At 40.5% G+C, this 21,343-nt stretch overlaps 1 protein-coding gene across 1 annotated transcript; it reads left to right on the top strand.

Annotated features, from left to right (window-relative positions):
* The first annotated feature begins 2,516 nt into the window (after positions 1–2,516).
* Positions 2,517–3,805, top strand: LOC149181656 (uncharacterized). The gene has a single exon (XM_089416661.1). It carries the CDS (start codon positions 2,904–2,906, stop codon positions 3,456–3,458), a length of 555 nt encoding a protein of 184 aa, XP_089272787.1. The 5' UTR covers positions 2,517–2,903; the 3' UTR covers positions 3,459–3,805.
* The last annotated feature ends 17,538 nt before the right edge of the window (positions 3,806–21,343 follow it).

The following is a 21,343-nucleotide window of genomic DNA, read 5'->3' as shown; positions in this document are numbered from 1 at the left end:
GCCAGGAGGAGGACGACATGAGGAGGGGCTAGGAGGAGGACAACATCAGGATTCTCGGGAGCCACTTACCAATATGTAGAAGAAACCGTAGATAATATAAATCTCAAGCTCAAGAGTAACTTAAAACTTCACCCACCTGTAGAAAAATAGTGACCATTAAACCATTATTTTAATATATATATATATATATATATATATAATAAAGATAAATTAACTTATAAGATAAGTGATAAATTTATAATAATTTTGATCACCTTTATATAAAATATTAATATTTATATATTATTAAAAAATAATATTTAACTAGTGACTTTTTATATTAAAAAATCTTTTGATGATTTAAAATGATAAAGCCAACGGATTCTTTTCTTCCTTTCAAAAAAGAGTTTTTCCAAGTTAAGAATAAAGTTAGAATAAAATATTTTTTAAGGAAATTTATGTTATACATTAATTAGTTAATCATGGGTAATAATGTAAATTTGAAAAAATAATTTAATTTAATTTTTAATTTATTTATTATTAATATATTTATTTTTATATATTAACTATTTTATTATAATTCTATTTTAATACTTGATTTTGGAATATGATTAAAAAATATTTTTATTTTTTAAATATTTATTTTAACAAAATATAAGAAGAATTTGGTTTTTTTTGGTCATTTTAAATGAAGTTGTAATTTAATTTTCTTATATTTTGATTATTATGTATTTTTTTTTAAATTTATTATATATTTGTTTAAATTATAAATTCCAAATGTGTAGTTTCCATAATTTAAACTTCTTCAAAATTTTTGATAGGGAATATACATTTATATAATTAAAAATACATTTTAAATAATTAAAGATAACAATAAAAAAATCACAATTTTATTCGAGTGTACTATTTAATTTCGACCTATAACCAAAACCTAAAAAGTTATGTACTACTCTTTTTTTTTTAAGCTTTACAAAATAATTTAAAAAAAATATTCAAAATAGTTATTGTTATTAAAATTTTAACTTAATCATTTAAAAATTAAAATAAAAAGAGAAAAACCAATTGTTTTAAGTTTTATATTTAAAATTTGGAAATATCTAAAGGCTACTTCTAATTAATAGATGAAATGACTTTTTTTATAGCATTTTTTTTGGTCTATTTTATCTAAAATCTAAATAAAAATTATAAGTTAAAATTGCAGAGCAAAGACTTTTTTATGAGAAAAGTAATTATGTTCAAAGAATTTAGAAATCTAGATAAAAATTATAAGTTTAAATTGCAAGTGCCAGGTTTTTGTGATAAGAGTAATTATGTTCAAGCATCTAGGATTACTCATATGAGACATTTTGATTGTGGACATTTGGAACTTGTAAGTATGATTCATAATCTAGATGTGGTGTTTAAATTATTTAATTTGCAAAATTAAAAGGAGTTGTTTTTAGTGTGACTTTTTGGAGTTTACGGTGCGGTGAAATCTTGATTTGTGTTATTTAACCTAGTTTTTTGACTATATATATGGATTCAACACCCTGAAAAACCCCTAGGGCACTTCTATTGTGCAGGGGTTACAAACTTGTGATTTCAATAAATTCCTATGGATTCAACACCTGAAAAACCATTGTGGTGAAATCTTGATTTGTGTTATTTAAGCTAGTCTTTTGACTATATATATGGATTCAACACCCTGAAAAACCCCTAGGGCACTTCTATTGTGCAGGGGTTACAAACTTGTGATTTCAATAAATTCCTATGGATTCAACACCCTGAAAAACCACTTCTATTGTGCAGGGGTTACAAACTTGTGATTTCAATAAATTCCTATGGATTCAACACCCTGAAAAACCCCTAGGGATCTGACGGAAAACATTGTGGTGAAATCAAACCCCTAGGGATCTGACGGAAAAAACTGTGGTGAAATCTTGATTTGTGTTATTTAATCTAGTTTTTTTGGACTGTATATATGGATTTAACACCCTAAAAAACCCCTAGGGCACTTCCACTGTGCAGGGGTTACCTAGCAAACTTGTGATTTCAATAAATTCCTATGGATTCAACACCCTGAAAAACCCCTAGGGCACTTCTATTGTGCAAGAGTTACCTAGCAAACTTGTGATTTCAATAAATTCTTGACGGATTTTAGAGAAATTAGACTAGAAAAACTTCCAAAAAATCGCACTAAAAACCATTCGAAATTAAAATGTTTCAATTTTTTTAATATATTTTAAACTATACTAAAACTCTAAAATATTATTAAAAAATATTATAAAATTGATAAAAAAAATTACTTTAAAAATTTATATAAATATTTTATTAATAATAATATTAATTTTTTTAATTAAAAAATATTTAATAATAATAATTAATTTATTTTCTAAATTACCAAGTTATTTCGGTTTAGAATACTCTATTTGGTTCCTTTTGAACCGAACAATCTAACGATATCCTAACTTTAAAGAAAGTAGTTGTTAGTATTATCTACATCCATTAATTTAAGATTTTATTGATAGTAAGACAAATTAAACGAATCTGAAAGGGAGTGGTCGGCATAGTTCCGATTTGGCGGTTAGCAGGAAGCTTCGTCGCAGCCCTCTGCGGCCACCCACAAGAACCAGAGGTGCGTTGTGACACAACATGACATGCAGGGAAGATGAACCCTGCATGCACTTTTGAGTTGTACTATAAATTAAGTCAACTGGCTTTGTGAGGAGGATCATTTCCTTGTCAATTTATACATTCATGAAAATTTTGATGGACAACCTGCAACCCACTCTTACTTTCCTGCCAACGAGGAAATAGCTTAGCTTATACTCGTCCCAATTTTTTTTTTTTTTGGTTGTGGTTCATTGTCATGAGAGCTTGAAAGCTTCCAGGCGACTTTTGATTGCAATTCTTACTCTGTTATTGGGGTTTTCCAGTCTCTTGCAATGGACACTTGCCCTCCTAGGAAGATAGGTATTACCTTGAAATATGATATAATTTCCAGCCTTGCTGCAGCTGGGATTCCGTCCTTGAATCAGAAGAAGCTGAGACGGCTTCCCCATGTCTTTTGCAGGGTCCTTGAACTGCCCTTCAACTCAGAGGTCCCTGTGGCAGTAGAGGAAAACGGGGAGTGTTTCAGGTTCGTTGTGAGGTGTGATGAGGCATTGGCGTTTCAGGAGGCGAGGGCTGAAATTATAGAAATAGCTCCCGGGGTGATTAAGGTGGTGATTCGGGAGGCTAACAGAAGACTCAGGTTTTTGATGGATGAATTGGAATTGGATATGTGGCGCTTTAGGCTGCCTTCATCCACTCTGCCAGAGCTGTCAACTGCAATTTACAGTGATGGGGAACTTGTTGTGATCGTGCCCAAAAATGTTCACACTTCCGATACAGAGGAAGAGGAAGAAGAAGTCAAGAGCACCCTGGTTGAGGCCAGAGAAGGATATTTCAGCGAAAGGAATAAATCTGGGATCAACTCAGGGAAGATGGATGACTACTAAGAAAGCCCAAATGGAGGGGACTCTGGTAAGGCTAAGTTTGCGGTCAGGTCTTGCATGAAGTGGGATCAGCCTGGTCAGGCCTAGTTCTTTCACAAGAGTTGGGAACTCCGTTGGATCCCTTGTGTTCGTTCAATGATAAGTTTACATAATCCATGCCATGACTTTTTAAGCGATTGTAAAAATTTTCACAAGCTTCTATGGTTAGAAAGTTGCATTTTAATTTGTTTCATCAGATCTTGGTCACTAAAATGGACAGAATGCTTGAAATGATCAGAATAGAGTATTCTTGGATCAATTTGTAAATTTTAGTGGTTATATAATATTGGGAGATTGCCTGGTTCATAATATTTTGCTGTTCTCCCAGGGTAAACAGGTGCAAGATTACCTAGTGTTAAAACTTTTTTGTTTTGCTGTTCTCCCAGGGTAAACAGGTGCAAGATTACCTAGTGTTAAAACTTTTTTGCTTTCTTGTTTTTTCTTTTTCTCTTGTAAATTTTATTTGGCAGTGCCTCAAGGAAGATGCACCTAGGGGCTGCAGTGCATTAAGTGAATTTCTTTCAGCTTAGATGCCAGGTCTGAGGGAAAACCATTCTGCTAATATCAGCCTCATCCCTTTTAAACTCATTTCAAAGCTAGATGGGTGGGACAAAGTACAACAAGAACGAAGCCCTGGTGGATAGCTTAATGGCTTGGCGATAACCAGTGGACCGATGCCCTGTTCACAAGTGTTAAACTGGCAATTTAAAGTATGTCTCTAGATCTAGGTCTGCTTTGTTCTATATCTGGTATTCTTGAGAAAGAAGAATGAAGAAAGTTGTTACGTCTCTAGATCTAGGCCTGCTTTTTTCTATATCTGGTATTCTTGAGAAAAAAGAATGAAGAAAGTTGTTCTATATAGCTGTTATTGCAGATTATGTGTTCCTTTATTTCACTTGAGAAAGTTATTTTGGCTGGACCAGCTTACTACCAGAGGTCTCAGTTGTAATGTAGCTTTTAGGTAACAGAAGACCCTATAAAAACTCCTGTCCAATTCCTTTTTATTATGCTGTTACATTATTATTACAAAACTGTTTGTGCATTATTTTGCCCTACAGAATAATCGATATTCTGCATTTTCTGCTTACTGCTATTGCCTTTCCTGTGTTAAGTAATTGGGACGTGCAAAAATTTCTATTTCTGAGTCAAGGATGCCAGAACTCTTTTTTGGATCAAGGCCTTATGTAATATTTAGCTCTCTTTCAATAGTTTTAAATTTTGCCCCAACATCACTAGAAACCACAGTAGGAAGCTAACCAGGTATTTGTAAGTTGTAACATTGTATGTAAAAGCAAAAGTTTTTATTTACAATAGGCCTAAATGATAAATGTCTATAATTCAGTTTATCATCCTTTCTTTATTTAAGGAACAATTTGATATCAGTAGAAGGCTTATGGTTTGAAGCTATTAGGTTGTGTTACTCACGGATCTTGTATCTACAGATGAGTTGATTGCTGGCAAATAGAGTTAAATGCACTGACTGCCTGTACCTGAAGCAGATCATGTAGTCCATCAAGATAATGGAATAGTACACAGATTTTAGTAACTAAAGTGTATATTCATCCGGAACAGTGATTTCTGACCTACTCTAAATTCTAACTGCAATGGCTAATGTTGAAACCAATAGCCCTGTTGTCAAAACGATAGAAATCTATCCTGCTTGGAACTTGAGAAGTGACAGTCCACCTCAATATTCTTTTAATAGCTTTAAATCTCAAGTTTCTTTATGTTTAGGTGGCATTCTGTGTCAGTCCTGCATGGCTAAGAAATGCTGAAACTTTATTTTTGAGTTTTCATCTACTCTGCCGTTTCAGCATCCATTTTAGGATTGTACTTTAAAGCATTGTTTTTTTCCAAAGAAAATCTCGGCAGATCAACCTGAAGGGATCACATCCCACCAACCAAATTAGCAGAGCCTAACTCGAAGGGTGTTAAGGAGAATTGACTCTGTGACTTCCCATTGGCGAGGTACTTTAGTAACGGGAACTCGACCAATTGAACTAATCCTTGGGATTTACTTTAAAACATTGTTGCAAATACCGTGTTGGTGAATATATTGTCGAGGGATATAACTTATCAGGAAAATTGGGAAAATATTGACAAATTTCAGAAAAGAAAAAGGAAAAAAAAACCATTTTTTTATTCCATTTTCTTAAACATCTAAGTTAATGACAGCCTCAAATAAATACATTGTTACATGAATGCGAAGACAAAATTGATATATAATAAGCACATTGTTACTTGAATGTGAAAATAAAACTGATATATAACCGTACGTTACATACTGATACTGAATCTGAATTGGGGTCCTGAGTTTTGAAAGGTTGATGCAAAATCACATCAAAAAAACGTATCTTATGATTCATCAAGATGAGTCATCTAGATTCTACAGTAATAAATATATCATGAAATCATTAATTCCCTTTACCCCTTTTATGGCAAGGGTGGTTCTCTTCCATGGAAGTTGTAGGTGTTGGTGCTTGGGTGAAAGACAGTGGAAATGAAATATACTCTATTAGCTACATGCCTTTGATTCTCTCTCATCTTTTTTCTTTCCAATATCAAGAATTGATTGAGTAGCAATATGGATGACTTCGGGAAAATTTCCGTTTCATGCCCTATAATTTTGGCAAGGTGGTATTCCAAGCAACTGGTTTCACTGTTCATTTCCTTCCCACACAACCTGCACCTCAAGCTTTGCTGATTACGAGGGTCAACCAACTCACCATTATCTCCTTCTGGATCCAGTACCTTTGCATATTCATAGGCAATGTTTTTAAAACCGGAACTGGTGACCGGACCGGTCCACCTAATGAACCGGTTTACTGACCGGAACCGGTCTAACCGGGACTGGTTTGGTCTAAACAAACCGGTTTTAAAAAAATACATTAAATAATTAATTTTAATGAAACAAAACTATTTTTAAGATGTAAAACCATGATTCCAAGCCAATAGAGACAAAATATGCAAAGTTTGCTTATTTATATACCATGTAAAGGTGAATATATCAAAATGGCACCGAGTACAATACATATCATCGAAAAAATAGCAAAATACATAAGAAATGAGGCTCCAAATGGCCTATAAAGTCCAAAAACAATGCTGCAAGCTATGAGGCCATTGACCTACTACAAGTCTACAGTGTACACATGATCAATCATCAAGTTCATCACCACTACTAGACACAGGATCATCATCAGGAGCTACATAGACATCATCTAGTTCAGAGTCTGAGGATGCCTCAGCCTGATCTGCAACCTCAGTATCAATGCCACCAATGACAATAGAAGTGGACCTAATGGAAGCACGAGTTTGTCGACCTGCATGACTAGTGCCTTCCATTGGTTCTTTGCCTTTCCTTGATGCCGCTATTGATCCTAGTTCTGATGCCACCACATAATCTGCATCATCCCTCGCTAAAGCCATGTCGATATCAAAATCAGCCTCAAACACAGGTTCTTCAGTCTCCTCCACCCATTCTGATGTTGGATCAATATCGTCCCACACAACGGTATCTAGATCAGGAGTTTTGCTCATCATTTGGAGCTCCGATTGCATTTATTGTTTAGCCCCAAACCATGAAATCCTGAAAACCATTAAGTCTGCTGAATTTTGAGTGAAATCTAAAATTCTAGTTTCTCCATATGAAATCCAATAAGGTCGAAACCACTCTCAAACATCCTGAGTCATTTCATGGTAATGTTAAAAATTTAAGTAAAAGGATGAAAATGAAAATTAAAGGAAATGTCACTTTTACTTTAAGAATTTAACATTACCATTAATTGCTAACATTGTTAGGGTTGAAACACCCTTAGTTTCCCCCCAAAACCCCTGAAACAAAGTGAAAAATATGATTTTTTAACTTTACGGTGGGCATGCCAAAAACCGGCCGGTTTAGGACGGAACCGGCCAGTTTGATACAAACCGGCCGGTTCGGTCCTAAACCGGCCGGTTTTCACCGATTAGGGCTGAAAAAAGGTGAAATGCCCTATCAAACCGGGTTTTTTGGCTGGTTCGGACCGGCAGCCTTGCTAACCGGCCGGTTTGACCGGTAACCGGTTTTTGAAAATGGTTTTTAAAACACTGTTCATAGGGCATGGATTATACCTAGGACACGTAAAGAAATAGAAATCAACACAAAGGAATGCTGCAAATGAAAAATCAGACCTAGATAAGCATTAAATCTCCCATAAAAAATTGTCAAGAAGGGGAAAATCTAATGACATTTCCTCTCTATACTAAATCTTGAAAAACAAACAAAATAGAAGCATAATTTTCATACATATTAGGAATATGGAAATGGTAGATTGGAATCAATCCCCACTCAACAATAGCTCCGCTAATGGTGATGGGAAGACTGGATTCCCATTCATTAGCTCGATAAACAACGATGGCAATGGTATTGGTGCCTTCAAAACTCATGAAATATTGTAATATTTGTGATATTGACAACACTGCTTAAAGTTCACACCGATATTTGAATCTGGATTAAAAAACCGTATTAGAAACCAACTGTCGATGAATGTGACGAGTTTGTAGCTGAAATGGTTTGGCCTTGTATCTTTAAGAAATGAATGTCAGCTATTTCTTGATTGGTAAATGTTGATAGCATTTTTTCCAATGGATCTGTTCAAACTAGCAAGGAGTGACATCACTCTTTGGTCTGCTTAGGCTCTGTTGCCTGCTACTCAGATTTGATATCTAAATTTAAACATCTATGGGCAAAAACAATATGTGCCATGTTTTCAGTATCAACATGCAGATATGGTTATACTTGGCTTCTTTTGGGTTTACTTTTGATAGATTCCACAAAATGTGCTTTTGATGTATGTTAATGCTGGAATTATTATCCTTCCATATGCATTGGGAAAGCTTTTGCATTCACAGTAAAGATGATAATATTTTCCTTGGCAGTTGGACACATCTACAGCGGTTTACCTTCCTTCTGTACCATTTACTTGTGAACATTTCATATCAGAATGTATTTCCTTGACTAAACTTATAGCTTCAAGTAAATTCACGGTCTTGTTGAAATTTCCTTGAAATTCCGCAACCGCTATGATGAATAATCTGAAACTAATTCCTTTTTCACCAAGACACAGAATATCTCAATGCTAAAAGCAGTGGAAATAAACACAGAGATGAAAAGCACAATCACACAAGAGACGCAATAATTTTCTTGGGAAACCCAATTGGGAAAACCCTCTCCTTGATGTGGTATTTATTGATAGAGAAAATAGATCAAATACAAAGCAATCAGTGTTTCTTTTGAGAACAGAGATGTTCTCCTGCTGATCTACCTAGCTTGCCCTGGAAAAACCCTGATCACAGCTCCTAAATCCTAATGCGCTTGTGATCTCCTATTACTTAGACACAAGCTCTCTCACAAACTTGTGAGCTCTGTCTTGTCACACAAACCTTTGTGCACAAAACTTGTGTTTTCCTTGTGCCTTCGTCCTTCTTTAGACTAGTTCAAATTTAGAACTCGAGTGTTGATAGCGAGTTAACTGAGAGTGTTACTTGCTCTCCTTACAATCATCACTGGATTTGTTAACTCGTGCTCTGTCCAATCAACATTGGAGATCTAACTCGCTCTTCCTTCAATCAAGATTGAAGACTAATTCACTTTAACTAAACTGCTAACTGCCACCTCGTTTGGTAGTCAAACTGATAAGACTTCCACTTTACTGAAGCTCCAACTCTAGGCATGTTAACTTGATAATTATTCCAGTAAACTGGAAATAATTCGTCCTAACTGAAGTCTATCTCCTGAGGACAACTTGTGGCCTTCACTAGCTAAGACACAAGCCAAAAGACCTTGCTTGCTACATTTTCAAAACTCCTTAGCGAGGAAGATATTTTAGAAGAACCTCATCCTTCTGGATCTGTCTTCAACACTACCACATTCTTTGCTGCTGCAGCGGCTCCCTCTGAACTAGAAGACTTCTCTGCTTTCTCCTGTGGAACCTGATCTGAAGACATGTTCTTTTCAAATATGCTCCTAGGATTCTGATTTTGAGCATCCATCAATGTTAGCTCATACTAACTGGTCCTGACATATCCGGAAGAGGCCTCCTGCCCACTTTCTGTCACTGACATCGATCCCGTGCTAAGTTCTTCTAGCACTGTTATGGGTTTGTCTCGATCCTTTGAGACACCTGCTGCCAATCCTTTGATTAGTACGCTCTCCCTCTTACAGTTGACCTCTGCCAATCCTACTGGCTACTAGTACTGTCCTTCGTACCTGCTGCTGGCTACTACAAGATCTGCTAGCAACTGTTGTCCCATGCTTGTTGCGGAAAATCCCCTGCCCAATGGCCTTGGCTGGCCACTACATCATGCAACTCCTTGATCATGCCCAACAACATTCTTCTTGCGACATAATCCTCAACAGACTAGCTTTTGTACCCACAAACTTGGGATCAGTCTGAGCTCCTTTGCAACTTTGGTTTATTGATCTCTTTGGTCTGGCTTGGTTTCTCTGCAGTCTGTGCACTACTGCACCCACACACTGACTGATTTCTCCTGCAAGCGTGTGGCCCTGCTGACTGTAGAAGTTTGTATCTAACTTATAGCCCAAAACAGTTTTATGTTTTGTATGGTTTAATGCCCAAACCCATCATGAAACATGAGACTGATAATTGCATTTACATAAAACAATAAGACTATTCTACCATTTAATTTTGCACAACTTATGCACTAGATAAAATAGCAAGCACACACACAATTAGACATAGTGATTTTTGTTAAAATTGACCCAGGAAAAACTCCACAGCCTCTTGGGGAAAACCAGTCTTCTAAGGAGGAGTTTATTTGCTTCTTCAAAGAATTTTTTACAACAAAAATAATAATAAGAGATTACTTATCTCTTCCTTTTGAAAAGGTGATCAGATATCCTCTTTCACATTGAAATTATTGACTGATACACACACAATCATTCTCCTTCCAGTTAGGAATTTGTTCTCTTGGCAGCTCTCACAGATGAAATTGAATCTCTTTGTCTGCTACAGAAAGCCATGATTTCAAGCTTAATCTTCACTATACCTCAGGTTCCTCCAGCTGGTAACAGTCACATCTAAGCAGACCCCTTTTCTGCATTGAATCTCTGATTATATTGGGCAAGGAAACTAACCTGTGAAGGTCTCAGACTGCTCCCCAAGTTTTGTGCTGATGATCCCTAAAATTTCAGGGACCAGTATTTTGTGCTGGCAGTCCCCAAAATTTTGGGAGCCCGAGTTCTGTGCTGACAGCCCCTAAAATTTCGGGAGAGGTAAGTGGTTGTCTATGGGTAGATACACAACCTCCTTTACGCTGGAAACCACCCCTAAATCACTCCATACTTGTAGCAGCCAATAAATATGCTCTCAGCCTCGATATTCTAGCTCCTCTGAAGTCTGTAACTCAACCCTTAAAGGAATATCAAATTGCTGTAGGTGATGGCTCCTTGTTTTCTGCTGTAGAAGTTTCTCAAGCTCTCCTCCTTTCTCCTTGCTCTTCTCCTCAATCTTCTCATGAGAATAATGAATGAGCCTCTTCTCCTTTTCCCTCCCTTTTGTCTTCTCCATAAGATAGGAACTCTATCCCTAAGATCTAATGGCTGAGATTTAATCCCAAGCCATTGATCTGAGATCACTGGCTAGGATCAGTCCCCCACTTGACCCCTCATACATGTGGTCCCCTTCTTTTAAAAAGACTTCGTAGACCTTTTAATGTTTTAGTGCCATTGTCACTTTTTCTCTCATAAAGTGACTTTTAAAATATAAAAGTTACTTTAACAATAAAAAAGTGAACTTAGTACTTCACACATAAAGCCACTTTATTACACATATGACTTTTATAATGAAAATACCAAATACATCCCCATATAAAAGGTACTTCAGCCCCTTGACATTAATTTAACACATAATGTCACTAAACAAAAAGATGATTAATGTGTTCCCTTGGCCAAAAAGGATAAATGCCTAAGAAACACGTCCTTGGTACCATTTTCAACACTCCCTATTACCGAGGAAGGTGTTTCTCACCACTCCCATCCTGTCTCTGAAGAATACATGCTTGCCCTTTGGCAATGACTTGGTGATAATGTCTGCTACCTGTTCATTAGTGGATATATACTCAAGCTTCATTGCTCCCATCTGAACCCAGTCGCTAATGAAGTGATCTTTGATCTCAATATGCTTTGACCGGTTATGAAACAATGGATTCACAGAGAGTTTAATACAACTATGATTATTACAGTATATCGTAGTTGGTCTCATTGTCTGACCAGATAAACCAAATAACGTCTTGCGAAGCCACAATGCCTTGCAACCTGCTTGACTAGTTGCCATTATACTCGGACTCTACGCTACTCAATCCCACTGACTTTTGTTTCCCACTGAACCAAGACACAACTGTTGAACCCAACGAGAAACAACATCTGGAAGTGCTCTTCCTGTCACTAGCATGCTGACCCAATCTGAGTCCGCACAACCAATCACTCTGACTCCATCTCCCCTACATAGCCCAGACCATAATCCACTATGCCTTGTATGTACCTCAACACATGTTTCGCAGCCATCCAGTGCACTCTCCTGGGCTCCATCATAAACTAGCTCAATGTGTTGACTGTGAAACAAATATTTGGCCTGATGTTGATTAGATACTTCAATGAACCGATCAACTGGCGATACAAGATGGGGTTCACCAACTCAGAATCTGAAGCATGCAACTTCTTCTAGTTGGTGATCATATGAGTAGCCATAGGCTTGCAACCTTCCATACGAAATCTCCTCAAGATATCACCTGTATACTTGCCCTGGCCAATGAAGATATACCCATCCTCCTACCAAACCTCCAACCCCATAAAGTAACGCATCAACCCCATATTGGTCATATCAAACTCTTAAGCAAGATCTCTCTTGTAGTGCTAGATGAGTCTGCCCTCTCCTGTAATAAACAAGTCATCCACGTACAAAACTAGAATCAGTGGATCGTCACCAACCATAATGAAGTATAGGTTTGGATCAACATCAATCTTTCAGAAACCCATTTGTTGCAAGTAGGCATCTATTCTCTCATACCATGCCCTCGACCCCTGTTTTAGTCTATATAAGGCTTTTTTAAGCCTACACACATTAGATTCCCTCATGCACCTCAAAGCCCTGTGGTATCTCAATGTACACCTCCTCCTATATAACACCATTGAGAAGGCGGTTTTCACATCCATTTGGTGAATCCTGCAACCCATCTCAACAGCTATAGATTTGACTGCTCTAATGGAAGTATAATGAGCAACTGTGATCCAGATTTAAACAGGAACGCAACAAATCCATAAATACAAAGATGCAGTAGAAATAACATCATTTCATTAATATCAAATACTGAAATATGCTTACAAACATAAAGGAAATAAGATTAGCTCAGGCGATGGTAGCTTATCTCTGAGAAGAGATGTGGCGGATACATGCCTCTGAACCGTGTTACAATGAGGCTTGAAGGCCTATTTATGGTTGAGAAACAATGGAAAACCCTAAACATACAAAAACCTAACCCTTGGAGATGAAATGCAAAACTATGAGCCCTGTTTGGGTAAATTGGTACATCAACTTCCTGGGGTCGTAACTTTGGCAAACGATCTCCGTTTGATGTGCACAATACCTTGTTAGAAAGATCTATTCGAGGACTACAACTTTTGAGTGAGCAACATCGGTCCATGACCCATGTTGCTCCTGATTTTCCCAAAAAATGTCATTTAGGGCCTCAAAATGGCTCCGGAAGTGCAGGACCCAAAAAACTGCCAAAAATAGTAAATTGTGCTACAAATAAGGAAACTGAAAATTGAAAGAAACAATGGTGGGGGTCCAAGTGGAATAGGTGGGTGGCCACCAATATCCACCTGGATCATTTCTCCCCCCTTAGGAAGCATTGATCTCCATTGCGTTGAGTTCCTCCATGAGATGAGGAAACTTTTGCTGAACTTGGTCCTTGGTGACCCACTTGCCCTGGTGAAGGAGTTGGCCTGCTTTGACAACTTGATATAGTTGGATCCTTTGTTGTCGGGTGTTCTTGATCTGCGTGTCCATGATCCGATCAGTGGTGGCTGGCTCTATGCAATCTGTATTTAACTCTATAGTTGTGAGCTGTTCTGCAATGTCTGATATGTCTAGCAATTTTGGGAAGTATGGTCGAAGGCGGTCCACATTGAACACTGGGTGCAGGCCAAGGAACGGGGGAATGCTGAACTCAAATGCATTGTCGCCCACAACCTTGGTAATGGTGTAAGGACCATATCGGAGTGGTCTGAGTTTCCGATAGCCTCCAGTAAGGCGTTCCTTCTGCAAATGCAACCAGTTTTTGTCGCCCACCTAAAACTTGTGTGGCACCTAATGTTGATCATGTCCCTGCTTGTACTTGGCATTTGATTTCTCCAGAATGTCATGCACCTGCTGATGGATATGTTGGATGTGCTCAATGAAGATGTTTGCCTTATCGGCTTTCGACTGGACATGAGCCGAATCTGCCTGAGTAGCTGCAAATGGTATGGCCACATCAATGGGACATAGTGGATGGAATCCCAACCCCACCTAAGGCTGTGACCAGTCGAGCTGTGGAGGGCTCGGTTATAGTTGTGTTGGACATAGGGGAGGCTCTCATCCCATGTGCGTGGATGCTTTGAGTTGTACATGTGTAGAATGTGTACGATCATCTTGTTGACGGCCTATGTTTGGCCATCCGTTTGGGGATGGAAAGCTGTGTACTTAGTGAGGTTGGTGTCCAACATCGACCAGAGACTGGACCAAAATGTATTGAGGAACCTACTCTCCCAATCTGAGATGATAGACTGTGGGATCCCAAAGTGTACCCACACTCGTTCAAAGAAGAGTTTAGCAGTGGCTTCTGTTGTGATATTCTTCTTGCAGGCTGCCATAATGGCCATTTTCGAGAATTTGTTGACGACCACAAAAACACAGTCGTTGCCATGCTTAGTAGAAGGAAGGCCCAACATATAATCCATGGAGATGGATTCCCAAGGTCGACTAGGGGTAGGCAACGGAGTAAAGAGGTCTTGCATCTTAATGGTTGGTTTGGTAATGGTGCAGGCAGTGCAGGATCTGATGTATTTCCCGACATCTTGTCGAAGATTCACCCAATACAAATACTTCTGTAGTACTCCACTATTTTCTCGATCCCGAAATGCCCAGCAGCCCGACTATAGTGCGCTTCCCAAATCATCTTGGCTTGCTCGCTTGAAGGAACACAAAGGTGTCTCAGGTGGCATAGGAGGGCATCCTGGAGGTGAAACTCTGGAACTTGTTGACCCTCCAAGAGCATCTAGTATGTGTGGCTGAATTCTGGGTCGCTTTTGTAGAGAAGAGGCTAGTTAGAAGTCTCGTGCCCACAAGAGTTGAGCACGGTGGTTAACGCCATGATCGGTGGTTGGCTGAGGCAGTCTGCAACATTATTGGTGCTACCTTTCTTATACTTGATATTCAAATGGAACTGTTGCAGGTATGTGGACCACTTTTGATGGCGATCATTCTGCAACTTCCCTTGCGTCTGTATGAATTGCAGGGATTGGTGGTCTGTGTGGATGATGTTTCCTTCCCCAAAATGTAATGCTTCCATTGTCGGCAGGCCTGCATAATGAAATACATCTCTTTGTCATAAGTGGGATACTTCCGGATTGTGTCTGAAAGTGTCTCAATGTGATATGCCCTTGGATGCCCTTGTTGAGTAAGGACTGCCCCAATAGCATAGTCAGAGGCATTTGTCTCGATCTCAAATGGCTGTTGCAAGTCTGGTAAAGTGAGCACTGGTGCAGAGCAGAGGTGATGTTTCAACTCTGTGAATGCCTTCTGTTGAGATTCATACCAAAAGAATTTTGCTTTCGCTCCTCCCTTGGTGACTTGACTCAAGGGCCAAGTGATATGAGAGAATCCCAACACGAACCTGTGGTAGAAATTGGCAAGACCCAGAAAGCTACGGAGCTCTGTCAGAGTGGTTGGGGCTGGCCAATCCTGAATGACTTGGATCTTGGCTGGATCCACATGCACCCCTCGTTCATCAATAATGTATCCCAAATATTGAACCTAGGTCATGCCAAAAGTGCATTTCTCCAAATTGGCACACAACTTGTGTTGTCGTAGTGTTTGGAGAACCTGTCGGATGTGGTGGAGGTGCTCTTCCCAACTTTGGCTGAAGATCAGGATGTCATCCAAGTAGACCACTACAAATGAGTTGGTGAATGGCCACAAGATGTCATCTATCAGCCCCATGAAGGTTGCAAGAGCATTTGTCAACCCAAAAGGCATAACCAACCATTCAAAAAGGCCCTCCTTGGCTTTGAAGGCAGTCTTCCACACATCGGAGAGTTTGATTGGTACCTGGTGATAGCCGGACTTCAAGTCGATCTTGTTGAAATATTTTGCCCCCTTCAGTTGGTCCAGAAAGTCATCAATCTGTGGGATCGGGTACCTATTTCAGACAGTGATCTTGTTCAGCGCTCGATAGTCAATACAGAGTCTTCAAGTCCCATCCTTCTTCTGTACCAACACGATCGGGCTCCCATAGGGCGATCAATTGGGACGGATGTGACCTTTCTGCAATAGCTCCTGAATCTACCTCTTGATTTCGTTGTTCTCCAGAACGAAGCGCTGATAGATTGGTCCATTGGGCAATGACGCACCTGGGGTCAGATCGATGGAGTGCTTGACCTGACAGTGCAGAGGCACCCCTGTGGGGGAGGTGAAGATGTCCTCGTACTCCTCCACGACCTTGTCCATCTATTGTTGCCGTGTGGAGGGGCCCTGTCTGGAGGTCGTGGCCACCGTCTTCTTCTTTCCCTGAGGGCATATCATCAGGAAAACAAATTTCCCGGTTTTGGAAATGAGCTTACTGCATTGTTTTGCAGTAACCAAAGAGATGGCGGTAGGCGGTGCTACCTCCGGTATCCTGTACAACTTATTTCCTAAAGTAACAATAACAACACGAGGCCTTGACTCATACACAACATGTCGCTTCCATAAGTATGGTTGGCCTAATAATACATCACAAACATCAAGGGGAGCAACGTCACATAATACCTCATCTGTGAAGGGCTTGATGTTGTATGGAAGGCGACACTGCTGGCTCACGCGAAGATCCTGTCCTTGGTGAAGCCACCCGATGGTGTACGGTTGTGGATGTGCTGTGGTCAGTAAGCCCAACCGCTTCACGATCTCTGTCAAAATGAGGTTCTTTTGGCTCCCGCTGTCGATAATGAACTGTAGCGGGGAACCCTTTACTGACATCTGGGAGTGGAAGAGGCGCTTCTCCTCCTCTGGATCTTCGGGTTCCTCTTGGATCTTCGGGGTGGCAACAGTGGCGTTGGGCTCCACATCGATAATCTACTGCCCTTTGTCATTCCCCTTGTCGGGTTCCGACTCAGAGTCAGAACATGCATCTTGATTCCGAAGCCTTTAGCTCGACCACCAGTGACTGCTTGGCTCGACACTCACTTGTGTTGTGAGTGGAGCTCTTATGGAGCTCACACCACTTTCTTGTGTCCTTCTTCGGCTTCGCGGCATTGTTCTTTGCTTGTGGCTTTGGCGGGTTGTCCTGGGCCACCCCACCTTGGCTTTGTCCTTTGTTCTATGGTTTGGGGGCACCTTTCCCTTGCTTTGGATTCGCAGATCCAAAGTCTCGCTTCTTCTGTTTAAACTTTTGCTCGATCTTGACGGCATATCGGTATGCCGTGTCGAGCGAGGAGATGTCTAGGAATTCCATCTCGTCTTGGATGTACCTGTGCAGGCAACCATGGTACTTGAGAACCAAATGCTTCTCAGAATCCTTGATACCCAACTTCGTGTGAAGGGTATGAAAAACATTGGTAAACTCTGGCACATCTTGGTCCCTTCCCTATCGCAACGTTGTCCACTTTATGTATTTATCCTCATAGCTCTCGACAAGGTAGTACTGCTCCTTGATGGCATCCCAGAACGAGTTCCAAGTGGGTGCGACTGAAAACAGTGAGTTTGTACTTTCATCCTTCTGCTCACAGTAGGTTTCCCACCAGTCCTTGACGTGGGGGGCTGCTTTGAGAAGTGCAAAAGTGATCTTTTCCCGGCTGGAAAAATCATGAACGGAAAAATATCCTTCTAGCAGATTTAACCATTTATCTACAACGTCTGCATCTATCTGACCCTCAAATATGGGAATGTCAAAGTTAACTTGTACCTTAAAGGGTGTGGCGCTTCCAGAGTAGCTGCTAGAAGTAGATGCGTTGCCCTTGGGTAGCCGCTGAAGGATCTGGGCAAAGTTTTCCATCATCGCGTTCCTTTGTCGCTTGAGGGCTTCTTCGAACAAGATTTTGATAGGATCTCCTACCCCTTCGTCTTTCTTTTCATCTGCCATGGGAGGCCGTCGGGATTTGCGAGGCTGGTCTTGCAAAGGTTCGACCAGTTCAAGCCCTAACTCCTTATATCCTGACCTCGTTGGGGACATGCAAAGAAAAACAGAGAAAGAGCAGACCGCTCTGATACCACTGATTCGAATTTAAACAGGAACGCAACAAATTACTGGGATAACCATAAATACGAAGATTCAATAGAAATAACACTTCATTTCATTAATATCAGATACTGAATTATGCTTACAAACAGAATGGAAATAAAACTAGCTTGGGCGATGGTAGCTTATCTTTGAGAAGAGATGTGGCGGCTGCATGCCTCTGAACCATGTTACAATGAGGCTTGAAGGCCTATTTATTGTTGAGAAACAATGGAAAACCCTAAACATCCAAAAACCTAACCCTAGGAGATTAAGTTGGTACATCAACTTCCTGGGGTCGTAACTTTGGCATACGATCTTCGTTTGACGCGCACAATACCTCATTAGAAAGATCTATCCGAGGACTACAACTTTTGAGTGAGCAACATTGGTCTATGACCCATGTTGCTCCTAGTTTTCCCAAAAAACGTCGTTTAGGACCTCAAAACGGCTCGGAAGTTCAGGACCCAAAAAAATGCCAAAAATAGTAAATTGTGCTACAAATAAGGAAATTGAAAATGGAAAGAAACAATTGTGGGTGTCCAAGTGGAATAGGCGGGTGGCCACCAATATCCACCTAGATCAAACTGGTGTGAAGGTCTCCTCATAGTCAACTCCCTCTACCTGTGAGAACCCTCGTGCCACAAAACGAGCTTTGAACTTCTCCACGCTGCCATCTGCATCATGTTTGATCTTGTAGAGCCACCTGGATATCACCGTTGACTTTCGCTTAGGTTACGACACTACCTCCCAGAAATCATTCTTCATGATGGAGACATACTCATCCACCATGGCATCCCTCCAGATTTGCTGATTGACAACCTCCTCAAAACTAGCTGGCTCTGTCTCTACATCTGCCACAAAGCCGACCAACCTCTTTGGTGGTCTGCTCTCCCTCACTGACCACTTGGGTTTCCCCACAGCCTCTTGAGCCTTTGTCAAGGTCTCACGAAGCCATCTTGGCTTCCTTATCCCTGTAGTAGCCTCCTCTAGTGGTATGGGTAAATCCTCATCTGCGGCCTCACCTCTCGACGAGGAAGACTCTGCTACGATCAATGGAGATCTTGGAATCTGAAATCTTGCTATTGACAATCCTGCACTAGGTGATCTTGCACTCGGTGGTACTGGAGTTTGAGACCTTGTCACTACTAAAGTAGATTACCCTCCTGATCCTGATGTATCACTTGATGCTCTTGAAACTTGTGGTGTGGTCCCTTGCCAAGGAGCTTGCTGCTCTACCTGATCAATCTCTTGAGACCTCCTCAAGGCCCTCTCTTCCTCAAATCTCACATCCCGCCTCTAGACAACCTTCCTCTGTGCAGGAATGTATATACGATAGGCCCTCCTGGTCTCACTGTAACCCACTAGGATACCCTTCTTTGCATTGGGTTCCAACTTTGTCCTCTTCTCCTCAGGAACATGTGAATATGTAAGGCACCAAAAGATCTTGATGTGCCCAACCTCTGACTTCTTTTCGGCAAACACCTCCTCAGGAGTCTTGCTCTCCAAGACTTTGTGTGGGCTCCTGTTCAGCAAATACACTGCAGTGTTACATGCCTTGACCCACAAGAAGAAAGGTAATCTCTAGTCATGCAACATAGATCTAACTACTACAACTATGGCCCTGTTCTTTCTCTCTGCCACCCCATTCTACTGGGGATTATAAGGTGGTACAATGTACTTGCCCTTGATGCCCGCATTCTTACAAAACTCCTTCATCTCCGTGGAGGTATATGTGCCCCCATTATCTGATCTCATCACCTTGATCTTCCTCCTTGTTTGGTTCTCCACAAGAGCCTTAAAATCTTGGAACCTCTTGAAGACCTCATCCTTGGTCTTTCATAAAGAAAATCCAGGTCTTCCTGGAGTGGTAATCAATGAACGTCACATAGTACTCACCTCCACTCAGTGACACATGAGACATAGGACCACATACATCAAAGTGTACCAAGTCAAGGATACTTGCAGCTCTGTTGTCACTGCTTGGGAAAGGTGTCTTGGTGTACTTTCCCAAAGCACACCCCCTGCACACATCATGATGATCAGTGCTGAACTCCGATAATCCTATAACCATCTCCCTCAGCATGCTGAAAGCTCCATGGTGCATGTGGGCCATCCTTCTGTGCCATATCTCACCCGACCCACAGTTGTTGTTCTGTACTATTAAGGCTCTAATAGGCTGAAACATAAACTTGTATAGTGTCCCACTCTGGGCTGCAATAGGTCTAGCATGCTCAACATTAGATCCCCTGGGATATATCAACACTTGTCCCTTTCGGAACAACAACTCATACCCCGAGACACTGATATCAAGCTCTTCTTCAACCCTGGAACATAAAGAACATCTGTCACCTTTAGAGGAGGTAAAGACTCCCTTTGAAAAGATATTATCCCCACTCTTGTTGCTCTGACCTTGGAGTTATCTCCAAGCACAACCTCCAAGTCAATGTCATCCTCTGAGAGACTTGTGAAGTGCTCTCTCACTCTAGTCATATGGCAGGATGCTCCACTGTCAACGAACCATGCATGGGAAGATGTAACATGAGTGGCTAAACTCACCACCAAGGCAAACTCAATGTCAAATCTAGAGGTGAACTTGTCCACCTCTACTGAAGCTCCAAATCCCTGTTTTTTTCTTGTTCTTCTTATTGGGACACTCAACAACATAGTGACCCATCTTCCCACAAGCAAAGCATTTTACTTTGCTCATGTCCTTCTCCTTCTCCTTCTGCTTTCCCTTCTCTTGGTTTGCTCCACTAGAAGACCCCTTCTTGGCCTTCTTCTTCTTGCCCTTCGCCGCAAGAGCAACATTCTCCTCCGCTCCCCCACCACTCTTGTTGCCCGCCTTGGCACTCCTCCTAGTCTCCTCTTGGATGAAATCATCCCACATCCTCCTCCAGTCTAGAAAGTGCTCTCTGGCACAAATGCCATGTATGAATCCATCCCATTTCTCGGTGAACTTGTCTAAAGCAATCTTGACCAACTGGTCCTCTGGCATAACCTCTCCCACTGCAGTGACCTCATCCTTCACCTGTGAGATCATGGTGAGGTATGAGGTCACACTGTTGGTCTTGGTCATCTTGGTGTTTCTTAGATTTTTTCTCAACACCATCTTCCTGTTCTCATTAGAACTTTGGTGTAATGTGACAAGAGACTCCCACATCTCATAGGAAAACTTCATTCCTGTCACATGAGGGAATAGATGATCTTTGATGGCGTCAAGGATGATCCTCTTTGCTTTTACATTCTTCTTGTTGAACTCACTCAACTGAACAAGATCTATAGGAGGTTGTACAAGACTCTCCACAATGTCCCATACCTCCAAATCTTCGAACAAAAAC

This window comes from Pinus tabuliformis, chromosome 3_2, assembly GCF_031772625.1.
Source record: "Pinus tabuliformis cultivar Carrire ecotype Pingquan chromosome 3_2, CPIR1, whole genome shotgun sequence".
In the NCBI taxonomy this organism is placed as follows: domain Eukaryota; kingdom Viridiplantae; phylum Streptophyta; class Pinopsida; order Pinales; family Pinaceae; genus Pinus; species Pinus tabuliformis.
Note: the sequence above shows the minus strand (reverse complement) of the source record. Positions and strands in the feature narration are given on the sequence as shown.

Bases quoted from the DNA above. Each gene is read 5' to 3' on its own strand.
- LOC149181656 (XM_089416661.1), top strand. From the start codon at position 2,904: ATGGACACTTGCCCTCCTAGGAAGATAGGTATTACCTTGAAATATGAT.